The 14,896-nt window shown below is 41.1% G+C and overlaps 1 protein-coding gene across 2 annotated transcripts; it reads left to right on the top strand.

Moving 5' to 3' along the window:
- Nucleotides 1-157: 157 nt before the first annotated feature.
- Nucleotides 158-14,744, top strand: LOC121609635 (Rab interacting lysosomal protein). 2 transcript variants are annotated; one of them, XM_041941317.1, is made up of 8 exons: nucleotides 158-784; nucleotides 2,140-2,266; nucleotides 4,192-4,313; nucleotides 5,256-5,441; nucleotides 5,675-5,844; nucleotides 5,991-6,116; nucleotides 6,219-6,317; nucleotides 13,228-14,744. In XM_041941317.1, the coding sequence occupies exons 1-8, from the start codon at nucleotides 446-448 to the stop codon at nucleotides 13,352-13,354; spliced, it is 1,296 nt and encodes a 431-aa protein (XP_041797251.1). In that variant the 5' UTR covers nucleotides 158-445; the 3' UTR covers nucleotides 13,355-14,744. The 2 variants fall into 2 exon arrangements, with proteins under 2 accessions (XP_041797251.1, XP_041797252.1); XM_041941318.1 differs by having other exon boundaries at nucleotides 159-784; nucleotides 2,143-2,266.
- The last annotated feature ends 152 nt before the right edge of the window (nucleotides 14,745-14,896 follow it).

Raw genomic sequence — 14,896 nt, 5'->3', positions numbered from 1 at the left:
AAATGTAATGTTCACGCTCTGCTGCATGCATCAGCATGCTCGACCTGGCAGGCGAGTTTCTGCATGTAGTTTGTGTGTGCGTGCGAGTGTGTACTCGAATTACATTGGTCCCAAAAGTAGGAGGGTCCTGCACGAGTGCTGTCCTGGATCGTCCAGGCTTGCACCACAGTGTTTTGTAGAGTACTCGATGTCCTTTTTTTGATAGGCTCTGTTCATGTTAGCACAGCGTAAAGATGAGTGACGTGTTGTTGGAAGAGGAGCAGGTCAAGTTCAGGTGTGTCGGCAGCGTGGGCCCAACAACGCACACGCGTTAAACTTTACACCAGCACTGTGTTTTCACTTTTCTTATCTTGTTTCTCGGCTGGCTGTCAGCGTCGCGCTAAAGCCACTGTCGGTTTCGATTGCTGATGCAGAACATGTGAAGTGAGCTGCTCGAACTGTAGACATGGAGGGACCCGAAGCACATTCAGAGACCAAGCCCACAGAGGGCTGTTTTGACAGGACATTTTCGGCTCTAACTGTGGACGATGTGTATGAAATAGCCAAACTGATCGGCACCGAGGTGGAGAAACTGATCGACGGCTGTGGGAAAGAGAGCGTCGTGGGTCTGGTGCCGAAGATAGTGAAAGTGCTGGAGCTGTTGGAGAGCTTCGCTTCGAGGAACCATGCTCACAATCTGAGGGAGGAGGAACTGCTCAAGACTTTTGAGACGATTCAGCTGCAAAAGCAAAAGAAACGTGCGGGGAAAGAACACGAAGAGGGAAACGATAAAAATGAAATACGGGTGAGAGACACGTAGCTTTTAATCCTCACAGTTTTGTAGAAACAATATATTAACGACGCCAATGCTTTTTACCCCTGTGTGTATGTTATGCCAGCGTTAAAACTGTGTGATAGTGCTCTACTTCAGCGGTAGTAACTAATGTTTCGGCTGTATTCAGTGTCGTGACAAACACCCACGTTAGTTGACAGGCAGGCCAGAGGAGGCTAGCTACAGTTACGTTTACATGGCCGACACCGTCCAAATATTGCGGAAACATAACATAAACGTTAAATATAGGAAAGGGTTCTGTAGAGCATGGTAAATCAGCATGAAACGGGAGTTCTTACGCTGTATGTAGCGCTATTTTTGATTGTCTGAGCCCTAGCGTTTTATAATATAAAATGTAATAGCTATTGTGGCTGTCAGTTAACTAAGCTAAGCGATAGCAGTTCGCTAGCATTAACCCGAAATACCAGCCCTGCTGCGCTGTGTCGTCAAGGCAACCGTGGCCATGACAGCTACGCTATGAGGGTCTACGCCGTGGTGGTGTTGTAACTCAATCAGTGGGAATATTTAACCTTTACAGTAGTATTCTTTTTTCTTTTGGTGAATAGGTCATCATTATCTTGTGAACGCTGTATGTAAACATAGGTCGTGCGACACAGCAGTGATTTTACTATCATTCCTAGGATAATTTTTAAACCAACGTTAGCTATTAGTCGGCTAAAAAAAGCTAGCTAGCTAATCAACAGAGCTTCTCAGGGAGGAAGTCATACAGACATTCCCCTACAGTTATCTTAAGTCTTGTAAAAGTAGCACATCAGTAGTGGCTTAAACTCACTTGTTGTTAATTATCAAGGTTAACATCTTAAACAGACTGTTCATTCTTTAATAATGCTAAATGTGAATGTCGAACAGTCATTAACTATAAAAATACTGTTGTTGATGAGTTAGTGTGGCATAGCATTTACAAATTTAGGAGCTTATTGAATGTTGTACATTGGAGCACCAGGGCAACGTGGCCCCCAGGTCAGGTTCACTGGGTGGTGTGGATAGTATAAGTGGTGGTTAACAGACAGCGTGATATCAGGGATTAATAGGGCCCCAAAATCTATTCTGGTAGTGCTAAAGCATCAAAATGTCAATCCCTTTACACTATAATAAGTAGTATCAATGCACGGTAGATAAGACAGTGTTGTTCAAATCAGTGCTAAACAAGTAGCTGGCGAGGTGTGGTCCTCCAAAGTCTTGGAGTCATTTCAACTAAGCATCTGTAATGACTTAACAACAAAATGACACACCCGCTTGGACACAGCCTTTGCTTTCAGAAGCCAATAGATTGTCACAAAGTTTAATTTCCTGTCTCTCCTCTCAAGCAGGAGCTGCAGCAGAAGGAGCAGCAGTGGAGAAGGAGGTGTGAGGAATTGCAGGTCCAGGTACAGCAGCTCCAGGGGGACAGGGAGGAGCTGCAGAGCAGGCTGAAGGGCAGCCATGCGCAGGAAGGTATGTCCCAAGATTTTAAAGTTAAATGTAAAATAGGCTATGGTTTGTTGGAAGCTGGACTGTGTTTGGCAAGTTACTTCCCAAGACTTACTCATTCAAAAAGCAGCGTTTTACTGTACTACACTACATATTGTTTATAGTACTCACATGACCCACCCCAAAAATGGAGATGTTGTCATAAAACCAGAGAGAAACAGGGGGATTTTTTCCATCAGTGAGAGTTGAGTGGACCGTCTAAAGTAGAAATGTGTGGCCAACACATTTGGTGTTTTTAGGATAGGATTTAAATCCACAGTAGGAGTTATAATGTTTTAAATAACATAAAACAAATAAATGTGGATATGACAAAAACAATCTAGCATGCTGTATACCTCATTACTTTCAGAAGCAATGCATACAGCAAGGAAACACCAAGAATATTTTTTCAAACAGAACTGGACCTGAATTTGGTGTGGATGCCCTGATGATCCCTTAATCACCCCCAACATTGCCATCAGCTTTCTTTAAACAAGCAAATCAGCCTCAAGGTCATTTGGTTATGTCGTTTTCCTATGCAAATGTTGTAACAGTATTTTCTGTGAAAATGCTTCTCCACCAGTTACTGTACAGATTCAAAGCAGTGGGTTAACAGTCCTATACACTGATTGTGAAAGCTGTTGAACTGGTTGTTGCAGTGTTGCAGTAGTCTCAATAGGTAGGAATCTCACAGGTCGGAGAGGACTCAGAGGAGGGCTGTGCTTACCCTGCAAACATGAAGACAATGCACTGGAAATTTGCAGAATAGGTTGCAAAATGATTGTATTTTTTGCAATTTAAATAGCAATATTGTGAAAGAAAAGCATGAATAACTGCAATGCTTTGTTGGTACAAGTAGTTTACATTTGACATCTACTTCATCAATTTTCTGTCATAAGTGGTTTGACAAAGTGAAACAGAAAAGATATCATCCCTGGCTTCTTCTCTTGTGTTCACTGATACATTTCAGCTTGTAGAAAACTGTAAGCCAGAGGGTGGAGTGGCTTCGCTGACTCTGGTTTTCTTGTACTGACAGGAAAAGCATGTTGTTTTAATACTTTGCTGATTTATCTGACAAGAGGCCATGTGGCAGTTGAATGTGATCAGTAATTTTGTGTGATGAATAACTGCTACCAGGCTCCAATAATTCTTTCAACTGAGGTGAAGTTCAAATTTGTTGTGGATTATTTCAGTTTATATGAAATAATTTAATTTTGAGGGACTACAGTTTATGATTGTTATGATGTCTGCTGTTAGAACTACAAAAGATTCTATTTACCTCTATGTTATGGGATGGTGGCCTAAATTTCAAGACGCATATCTCAAAACCTGGAAACATAAAACCAAAGTTCAACCAAAGTTCATGGAGCAAGACAGAGATACCGTATCAAGGTCATTTGCAGTGTGCTGTGTCGCTTCTGCAATGCTCTCATTAAGGTATTTATCTTGTGTAACCCTGAGGTCATGTGGTAATAACCTGTTATGTGTAGATTTCGTCTGTTTCATGTTAGTTATTTAATTTTCTCAGAGGTTTTAGAGTTACCATGGTCACATTTGTCACCACGTAAATGGGAGGAATGGCTGCAATTAAAATATCTAGATTTGTTGTATATTTTCATACCCTGTGTCCAGTCATCACCTACTTTCTGTGTTTCCTGTGGTAAGTATATTACAGTATAGACAATTCAACGCTACATATCAGTAAAGCTGTGTTATTAGCATCAGTTAACTGTATAACGTAAAAATATATCACTATGTATGAATTTTGGAACAAGAATCATCGCTACTAGTATAACAGTCATTGCAAAGATGGGCAGAAAAATAAGAAGTTTTCACAAAGGGCAATTGTTTTCTTTCCCTGAACCTGTGTTTATGTGTGTGTGTTTGTGTGTGTGTGCATGTGTGCACAGACCGTGTCCAGCGGCAAGAGCGAGAGGTGATGCTGAAGCTGAAGGGGGTGGTGGACAAGCAGAGAGATGAGCTGAGGGCCAAAGTCCAGGAGATAACCACCATCTCCAAAGAGGTGGAGGCGGTAAGGAGACATAAACACAAATATCTGACGATTCCTCTGCCCATGTGCACTGACACATTCTCATTAAAAGTCAGCCATTCATTCATAGCAGCTCTCAGGTTGAGAAGAAACATCTTTCTGTCTTTTGATTGGGTGCTGAGTTTCAGAGTGGAACGAAAAGCAGAGAGAAAGCTGCCATCTCAAACTCGTGGACACACCAACGCTGTAATAATATTCATGGCTGTGGCTACAAAGGCCTTTTTGTTTAAAGGCATGTTGGCTTTTCTCGTGTAAACAATGGTGTTTGTGAAGTTGCTGTCATGCAAAGATTATACGATTTGAAGGCAGCAGTAGGAAGTGTTCTCACTATCAGGCAAGGAGGATTAACCTACACTCAAGACAAGACTGTGCAGAGTTTTCACCCCCACACAGCTACTGTGTGTGTGTGTGTGTGTGTGTGCGCATGCCCGTGCGCCTCTTGTAAGTGTATACACGTGCCTGTATGTGTGTCAAGGCATTTGTACCACATGATTTAAATAGCAGCCATAACTGGGTGTGTGTTTGTTAACACTTTGCTTTTTGCTCACAGTCACTTGACTCAAGTGAAAGGCTGAAAAAATGGTCTACTGAACTAGAGTCTCTGTTTGCTCAAATGGATGCCTAGAATTTTTTTCATCCGTAAAATGAGAGCCACACTTGTGTTGAAACTGTGTGGTTTCATTCCTTGCCCTATCCTTCCTCCAGACCTTTGGCCCAAATCCCATGCTGAGAGACATTTCACCTCACTCTCAGATGCAGATAGATGGTCTTTTTGGCTCAGGCCTGGCTTGTTGGTTTTGGGTGTAACTATATTTAAACCGGGTAGGAAATATTGAAAATTGTCTGTTTGAGTGTAAACCTGTTTCTTGCTATGATGCGCGATTATAAATTGCGGTTCATACATATGTGTGTGTGTGTGTGCAGCTCCAGGAGCAGTTGGAGCGCTTCATGAAGATGAACGGCGAGCTGCGACACAAGCAGAACGTAATGCAGACCCAGCTGAAGAGCACTGTGGAGAGGAAGGCTGACATGGAGGCCGACCTGAAGGAGAAAAATAAAGAGATAGAAAACCTCCAAGCACAGCTGGACAGAACCCACAGCAACAACCCTGTATGTCTGCCTCTTACATAGGATGGATCACACATATATAAATATATATGTTTAATTTATGTTTCCTTTATTTCATGTCAAATACTATCGATAGTCTGCATGTACAAAAATGTGCTTAAATGTGTTAAAAATCAACACTAAGATAATTAAACCTTATACTACTGATCAAATAACAGAAGCTGTCTGCATTTTTGTTGTCTGTTTGACCTGATGACTCTCTGTTCTCCTATCAGTCCAGTCCAAGTCAAACAGCTCATGAGTCAAAGAAAAAATCAGCGGTTGACCAGAAGGATCCTGATCAGCCGTGCTTCACCAAGAAAGAAGTGCGTGACATCATTTTTGAGAGGAACGAGCTCAAAACCAACCTGTTCCTGGTGCAGGAGGAGCTCAGCTACTATCAGAGGTGGGTAAACTGCGTGTGTGACTTTTTTTGCTATCCTCCTGAGAAAAAGTTTTACATCTGAATTTGCACAGTTTAGAAAATCGAGGTCAGTTTAAATGCAGGTGTGTCAACTGTTCATAAATGCAAATTATTGTGTGTTTCTGCAGGGAGATCCTGAATGAGGAGAGGTGCCCAGGTTTCCTTTTAGAAGCTGTCCGCTCTGCCATCAAAAAGAAGAGAAAGCTCATTAAGGCAAAGATGCTCGGGATTCCTGTGAACGAATGCAGCAGCAGGTCTCCCTTACAAACACAACACGCGTTCACATCATTTCCAGAAATAACTGGCCATTGTAGAGATCAGACATGCTTTTTCAAAGTATTTCTTCATCTTGCCAGTGACGAGGAGGAGAGGAGTTCTCTGTTTGGACAGACAGAAGTTGATGGTACAGAAGTTGACGGCACTGACAAACCAGCTGAGTCACGCATTAAAAATCTGTGAGTACAACTGCGGCCTACACTGCCATACTTCATTTTTTCTGACCTGAGGTTGTTGATTGTGGCGGTTTGGTATTTTTGTTTCAGCATCTATCCGTGCTTATGTTTTTGCTTTGAGAAAATATAGATAAACTCTCTGGCTTTGCAGTGTTGATTAAATATACTGTAGGGAAAATGACTGAAGTGATCTGATCCAAAGAAGAGCTCATCATTAAATAGGCCAGTGGATATGTTTTGGTTTTGCTTGTTATTGTGCACTTATGACACAGAGATCAGACTGATATTACAGAGGATTTCACTGGACAGGCCAGCTCAGGATTGTTTTAATGCCATTTGCTTTGAAGCATGGGAGGGAGAAAGAGAAACGTCATGTGTAGAGATCGACCGATTACCGGCCGGGCCAATTATCTGCGCCGATATTTGGAGTTTTGACGTATATTGGTATCAGCCTTTTTTAAATCCGACGGGACGATATCAAGAAATCAATTAAAAACTGGGTTATTTCGGCTCAGGTGCAGCCGCCCCTCTCTCTCTCTCCTGCCACTTCTGTCTCCAGCCCACGGCGCCATCTAATTGATTAAGCAAGCCACAGTATGCATCAGTGGCAGAGCCAAACTGAAGCGGAAGCTCCCACACGAGCGGTAGCTTTGCTAGCTTGTAGTACCTCCACAAGAAGTTTTCTCATGTTGGGAAGCTCCGGAGAGCAAACACATGAGTCAAAGGTAAATGCAGAAAACTCTCCCGAAATTGTAATAAACATCCCAGTGCTCTAATTCTCACAACCACCTCTAACATTACAGTGTGCAGCAGAATAACGTAAGAGCGGAGTAAACATTAGCGGCAGCTCTGTTAGCTCGTAGTACCTCCCGACATGTCTGTGAATTACTTGAAAGAAGGCTGCTGATAATACCAACAGTCAAACAGTCCGTGATAGTAAAAGCATCTGTGTGTGATATTGAGAGAGGGAGTAAAAAACTCATATCACTTGTCTTATTGTAAGGAAGCATGCTAAGGTAGAGCCTGATTAGTTTTTACCATAACATTAGTTCGCCGGTCTGGCTGTAAACGCTCAGCAGACTATGTATTAGCAATGGGGACAATGTATATAATGTGGAGAATAGTTTGTGTTTGAGTGAAAGTCACATGAGAAACTCTACAGCTCACGACAATGACGCAACGTTAAGAGCAGAGTAACTAAGAGCGGCAGCTTTGCTAGCTCGTAGTACCTCCCAATATGTCTGTGAATCACTTGAAACAATGCTGTTGGTAATATCGATGTAGAAACAGTCAGTGATAGTAGGGATGCACGATAACTGTTTTTTAAAACCGATACCGATAATCGATAACTTTCAGCTCCTAAAGGCCAATACCGATAACCGATAACACACACATATACCTAACATCATGACATCAATACCACGAACAAAACCAAAAACAGTTTTGACTGTTTAAATGAAGAGATATTTATTTTTCCAATGAAAAACTATTGGTAAGCCTCTCAAACATGTTCTTAAAGCTATCAAACAAACCTATTTGATATCTCACATCAATTTAAATAAGGTGCATTACTTACTGATATAAAAAATAAAGGCCCCTTGAAATGATGCAAATACATGCATCAGGATTACAAACTGAAAAAGTGTATTCCAGAAGTTTACAAAAAATAAATATACATAGAAAATTAATGCACTGGCACAAGTTAGATTCAAACATTTCTATTTAAACAAACTGAAAAAGTGCATTCCTCAATGACAACAAAAATAATGCACAGTGCATATTGTACTGACAGAAGTTAGAAGACGGCACTCTTAAATACTCAATTCTGATTGGTCAATCGCGAAAATTCAGCGGTGTCCCTAACAGTCAGACTAAAGGGGTAATCCCTTAATGTACCAAGCTCAATAAGAAATCGCCAGCTGATTTGAGTGGCATAATATGGAGCATTTTCCGTACATTATTTTTAATTTGTTTGGAGAGGACCATACACTTGGCTGGAGAATGATGTCCCCAGCAAAAAAGATGAGAAAAGTAAAGAACAACGCTGGACCGACAGGAGGAGCGATATTAAGACACAAAAGACTTGAGGACGCGGAGATGTGCACAGTGAGAGGCGGTTGCCACGCAACGTACGTGTTTACTTTCAGAGCCGGTGCGCAGTGAGAGCGGCGACAGGCAAGAGTAGACTCATTTTAAATCAATAAAGTATGTTTTAATCACTATTTTGTGTCACACTATTGAATGCTTTAGTAGTAAGCCGTGTTCTAAGCGGGATAACGTATAGTGAGCAGTTTCCTACGGAGAAGCGTCGCGTCGGGCTTCTATGTCATCCTGAAGGAAGATACATGATCCCTTACTTAGACTTATCTATGTAAACAAACTGAAGAAGGGCAGTCCATAGTAAGTCAAGCACCATCACGTCCATGATTAAATCTTCAATAACCTTGGCCCGTGGGTCATCTTTGGCAAATTTCTTGGACTTTTCGAAAGCCTCGCCGTGACATCACACACTGTGACGTCACACACTGTGACGTCACAGTGTGACATCGCAGTGTGACATCACAGTGACATCAGAGATAACACAGTGACATCACAGTGACATCAGAGATAACACAGTGACATCACAGTGTGACATCACAGTGTGACATCATAGTGACATCAGAGATAACACAGTGACATCACAGTGTGACATCATAGTGACATCAGAGATAACACAGTGACATCACATGGTGATGTCAGTGACGTCACAATGTCATGATGTGACGTCACGCTGTGACATGACACACTGTGACATGACACACTGACATCACACGGTGACATCACACATGGTGACATCACACACTGACATCACTGGCCAAAACAACAACAAACGGCTGCGCGTCCACGAGTAAACGGCAACTGGTGGTGTTCTTGTGGACAATGTTCATCGATGAAAACAGAGGAGGAATGCCTCTGTTGCTCAGAGTGCGACTTGCGGCCAGGAGATACGCGTTTGTTGTTGTTTGGCCAGCTGTTCCTCTCTCTGCCTCCGCATCCTCCTTTCAACGGGCTCCTCGTCCGTGTACTCCGGCTCAAAACGGTAAGGACGTCCATCGTAAACAAAGTCATCGTCCACCACCTCAGAGTCGGAAAAATATTCATCCATTTTGTGAAAAATAACAGTCGCAAACTAGAGGTAAGATCGGGCCCAAAAAATCCAGCCCGGCCCGACCCAGGCCCGCGAGTAATAAAGCCCGACCCAGCCCGAGCCCGACCAATTAACGTGATTTGCAGGCCCGAGCCCGAAGCAAACCCGAAATTTCATATTTTATTTGTGAGGACTCGGGAGGAGGAGGGGTGATTTATGATAACAAATTAAAGCCTGTCTTTTGTAACGAAATCTAAGTTAAACAAGACTGTATAAACATTTACATCTTTTATATTTCTGTGTCTGCAGAGGTTACACTAACCGACAATTTTCGATCATTGACGGATTTTTTTAAGAGTTGACGGGAAAAATTTAAGGCCGTCCGTCATTTTGACGGGTTGAAAATTGGGCCATAAACCACAGCAGCAGTAAGTCCTTAAGAATTTAGCACGGCACTTTAAGAGAGAGAGAGGCAGAGAGACAAAGAAGAACAATGACTGATGGATAATAGACAGAGATGCAAGTTTTATCAGCGCAAGTTTCTGTAGCATTTTCAACAATCAATTTGAATGTTTTCCACACCTCACTCTTACCGGTGCATGTTTGCCTTTTCCATTCCCCTGTCTTTAGTTTATCCTTCACTTCTTGCTTCTCCATATCGGGGATACCAGCAGGTCACATGCGGACTTGCGGAGGGGAAGAATTTTAAGAGGACGACGTTCAAGTGCGCAGAGCATGCTCTGGCTCTGCGGCTCCTGTTTAGCCTTCTCTGTTTTATCCAAATTATTTATTTTATAACAAGTATTCCGTAGTTTAGTATCGTTTTAGTATACATTTTTATAAACATATATTTATTAAAAAAAAAAAAAAAAAAAAAAGTCAGCGAGAGAGAAGCCCGACCCGACCCGAACGTAATGATTGACATTTTAGACCCGACCCGGCCCGAAATTCGGGTCGGGTCGGGCTTGGGCTTGGGCTTGGGCTTGGGCTTAAGATCTTACCTCTATTGCAAACTACAGCTAAACTAGCCGACCGCCGCAGAGTTACGTGTTTACTTTCAGAGCCGCTGCGCAGTGAGAGCGGTGACAGGCAAGAGTAGACTCATTTTAAATCAATAAAATATGTTTTAATCAGTATTTTGTGTCACACTATTGAATGCTTTAGTAGTAAGCCGTGTTCTAAGCGGGATAACGTATAGTGAGCAGTTTCCTACGGAGAAGCGTCGCGTTGGGCTTCTGTGTCATCCTGAAGGAAGATACATGATCCCTTACTTAGACTTATGTATGTAAACAAACTGAAGAAGGGCAGTCCATAGTAAGTCAAGCACCATCACGTCCATGATTAAATCTTCAATAACCTTGGCCCGTGGTCATCTTTGGCAAATTTCCTGGACTTTTCGAAAGCCTCGCCGACGCGCAAGTCCCGGTGGCTTCTTTGCGGCTGCCTTGCTAACGTTAGCGTCTTTAGCAGGTCGGCCGTCCTCATACGCTTTCCAAACTCCGTCAAAGCGGTGGTTATGTTTCAGGTGACTGAACGGGTATTAAAGCGTGTGCCATTTCTCGCTCCTAGTGGAACTCGCTTGGAACATTTGTTACGAATAACCAGCGAATAATCTTCTTTGGAAACTTTGAAGAAGTCTGAACTCTGTTTTCATAAGCACGCTGTGCCGCATGCTGCATTCAAGGTGTAACGTACATTCCCCCGTTCCCTTGTTTGCCAGTCGTTCTTTTGGCCTATTTAAGTTCATGTTTCTATTTTTTGTGTGTAACATGTGAAAAAATACTCCGAATGTTAATTCAAGTCAGCAACTAGCAAAATTATGACCGAGTTAACGAGTTGTTTTCTGGCATGAGGGGGTATTCTTGATTTTTCCCAGTGAGAAAGAGTTTTTCTGATTATGCTAACGTCACTTGAATGCAGCATTCACTGCAGGCCATTCGGGTCTCATAGTGGGAGCGAGGCACTGCCGTGCTGGCAAAAACATATATGTTATCGGGGCTGTTCGTCATGATATCGGACTTATCGGAATGACATCATAATTTCCTGTTATCGGCCCGATAACTATCGGCCCAATAATTATCGTGCATCCCTAAGTGATAGTAGAAGCCTGTGTGTGATTGTCAGAGTGAGTAAGAAATTCAATTCAGTCTTGTTTTGTTCCAGGGAAGTACACTGAGATGAAGGCTGACTAGCTTTTAGTATAACATTAGCTCACCAGTCCTGCTCTAATCGCTCAGCAGACTCAATGGGAGAATGTCTGTTATGTAGAGAAAAGTGTGAGTTTGCATGAAAAGACATATGAAAAACTTTACAACTCACAACTACTAACGTTGCTGTGGGCTTTCTGGTCCTATGATCTGAAAATTAAAGTGAAGATGAGATGCTATGGGCTATTTAGTGTGGTTGGTCTAATCCCTTGCAACAAGGCTGCTGATAATATTGATATGGAAATAGAAGTAAGAATTCTGTGTAGGAGTAAAATTCAGGAGAAATTTTACTTTATTTACTGTGTATAAAATTCATGGAGCAAGTTTTTATTTAACTTTACAAGAGTTGCTGCTGAACTTGTTAATGGCATGTAGTTTTGTTGTGTTTGAACTTAAAAAAAAGATGTCATTTCAGTTATATTTAAATGTTGCTTTATTAACTGTCGAAACATTTCAGGTAGCTATTCATTTCAGTTTTTAATCAACTTTATAAGAGGTGCTTCTGAGCCTAGGAACTCCATGCACTTCTGGAGCTATTTTATTTGTTTGGTTAAATAAACATGCTTTAGGCATTTAAACAAAGATAAGTGTTTGTATTATTCAACATTTTTACGCCAGTTTTTACACTGCAAATGAATATCGGCTCCAAATATCAATTATCGGCCTCCTTAACTACTAACAATCGGTATCGGTCCTGAAAAACCCATATCGGTTGATCTCTAGTCATGTGACAAAAGTCCTAAGAATGATGTGAATCCTGATTATTTAAATCAATAGAAGCATGATGCTTTAATTAGGAGTCTTAATAGAAGTTCTTGCAGTCCTTTATTTTTATAATATGATTACACTGAAACACAATTTATTATTTCATTTTCCAGGTAGTAACTTAGCAAATCAACAAAGAAGATTTTAAGTTGGTTTGTTACTCCTGTTCATGGTTTTACCCTTAAATTAAATCGGTCTTCCTAGAAATGTGCATATATTGAGTCAACTAATAAAGAAGAGGGACTGGGAATTACCAGCAGCTACAACTCGCAGGGAAAGAAATCTTACTGAGAAAAGTATTCTTGAGTCTGAGTGAGGGAAAGCATCTTGACTGAGAATTTGATTAAGTGAAGAATGTGTTTGACGACTCTTGTCTGGCCAGGGCAGAAAATACAGCTGGGTTCAGATGTGTCATGGATGGGTCTTTTTGGCTTTGTTGTAATATTTCTGTTTTGTATTTTTCGTTGTCACTTCTGCTACAAATGATCTGAAATAACATAAGAAACATAAGATAAATTTTTCGCCCAGAATCTCTGAAGAAGATTTTTCTATTAAAGTCAAATAACTAGCACTTTGCACTATAACTCACATTAAATACAAAGCAAGAGCACTAAAAATGGCCCCAAACCACCACTGCTATTAAAAAAATAAAATCAGAAGCATGGCAGACATCCTCTGTGAATCACACCAGTTTCATGTCGGCCTACTGACGCTGTCACTATCCTGAGCTCTTCTTCAGTCCTGCACTATATTTAGCTGTAATCCCTGACTACAGATCTGACCTCAGGCCTGTATTTTCTACTCTGCTTCTAAGCTTTGGCTTCCTGACGCGGTCTGGCAGCGGCCGGAGTCCCACCCACATGAGCAACTCCGCCTCCAGCTGGGAGATCATCGGGGATTCAGAGGCCACTGATGGGACGGAGCAGCAACCTTCTTCCTGAGCCTGGTACTGACCACAGAGATTTCTTCAAGTTTGTCTCCATTTGATCTGAAACAGATGCCCTTCTTCCCTCAGTCACCACTTTTTCCTTAATCTGGTTGTGGCTCAGGAAAAAGATTACATGGACATTTGAACGCAGCCCCAGTGTGTAGAACACAAAAGCACAGCGAGTGTGAGGAAAGCGAAAGTGTATGCATTTTTCAACAAACTAATTTTTTCATTTCCCCTGCTGTTCATTTTACTCTCACTCCAAATCCCCAATTTTTCCAGAGAGGTGATAAATCAGTACATATGAAGTACTACAGTATATATGGTACAGTGTACCGCAGTATTAAGATGGATATTTTTTTTAATTCACCACAAAAAAGTTACTTTTGTAAAATTCAAGTATTAATACAGCACTCATGTAATTTTCTATCATAAGCAAAGTTTTGTTTGTCAGTAAAAAAGAGAAATAACACTTAACTAACATAATTATATAGATCTTCAGATATTTTTGAGAAAAACCAAAGACATTACAAAGGTTTATATTCTGAAATGAAACTCTGCCCTCAATGGAAAACATTATATTAAATTAATCTCAGTTCCACAAGAGGGCAGGAGTTAATTCCAGATTTAATAATCAAGATTTTACCTCAAATTTGTCCTCTAATTTTTACCTCAGTTGGGGATTTTTTAAGCCATGTGTTTACTCATGCATTATTCATGATCTGAAACACTTTTATGCTCAAGGACAAAAAAGAAAGTTTTAGTCATATTACCAGTCTCCTCCAGCAGTGAGTGCATGTTAACCCCGTAAGCCTTAACTTACTGCTTGTGTTGTTAAAATGGTATTTTCTTAATTTTCAGTCATTGCACAGAACCAAAGCCCTTGGCTGGTGTGTATATGATGGTAGTGCCATTAATGTGCATTAGTGTATGTGTGTATAAGCACACGTGTTCTGGGTAGTGTACCAGCCTCTGCAGACTGATTACTTTCCTTTAAGAGGAAGCTATGAGTTTCCTTGCCGATATGAGAAATAGTTTTTGTTTTTGATTAGTTCCCACCACCATTAGTTGACAAGTAAACATAAAATAACCACATTTATTCTGTCTGACCCCTCTGATCCCTGATGGCACTACTCAGACCAGTGGTGATGTATTTGTTCAGAGACAATGTATGACCTTCCAATCAGATCATGTCTTCCTAAAATACTGTGTTCACAATTTATTTTTGTAAGCATGTTTATAATGGAAAGCTTTGGCTGATGAAAAGAGATTTAAGATGTCAGTTGCCATGTGAGTGAATTTTATTGATGAAATATGATACAAACAAGTCAAAATGTGGATTTTCTGTTTTGGTGAAATTTCAAGATTCATTAAAATCCATTAAACACGGCAATGTATTGGAAATCGAAGTGATCTCAATGCATTTTTTCTCCATGATTCAAGAAAGAAACCCACAATAGTACATTCAAATATTGTGCATGAAGTGTTGCTGCTGTTTAATGAAAACTTCTCACAGGAGCTCAGAGTGCTCACGTCATCATCTTTGTATTGACTT

Source organism: Chelmon rostratus, chromosome 7 (assembly GCF_017976325.1).
Source record: "Chelmon rostratus isolate fCheRos1 chromosome 7, fCheRos1.pri, whole genome shotgun sequence".
NCBI classification, from domain to species: domain Eukaryota; kingdom Metazoa; phylum Chordata; class Actinopteri; order Chaetodontiformes; family Chaetodontidae; genus Chelmon; species Chelmon rostratus.
Note: the sequence above shows the minus strand (reverse complement) of the source record. Positions and strands in the feature narration are given on the sequence as shown.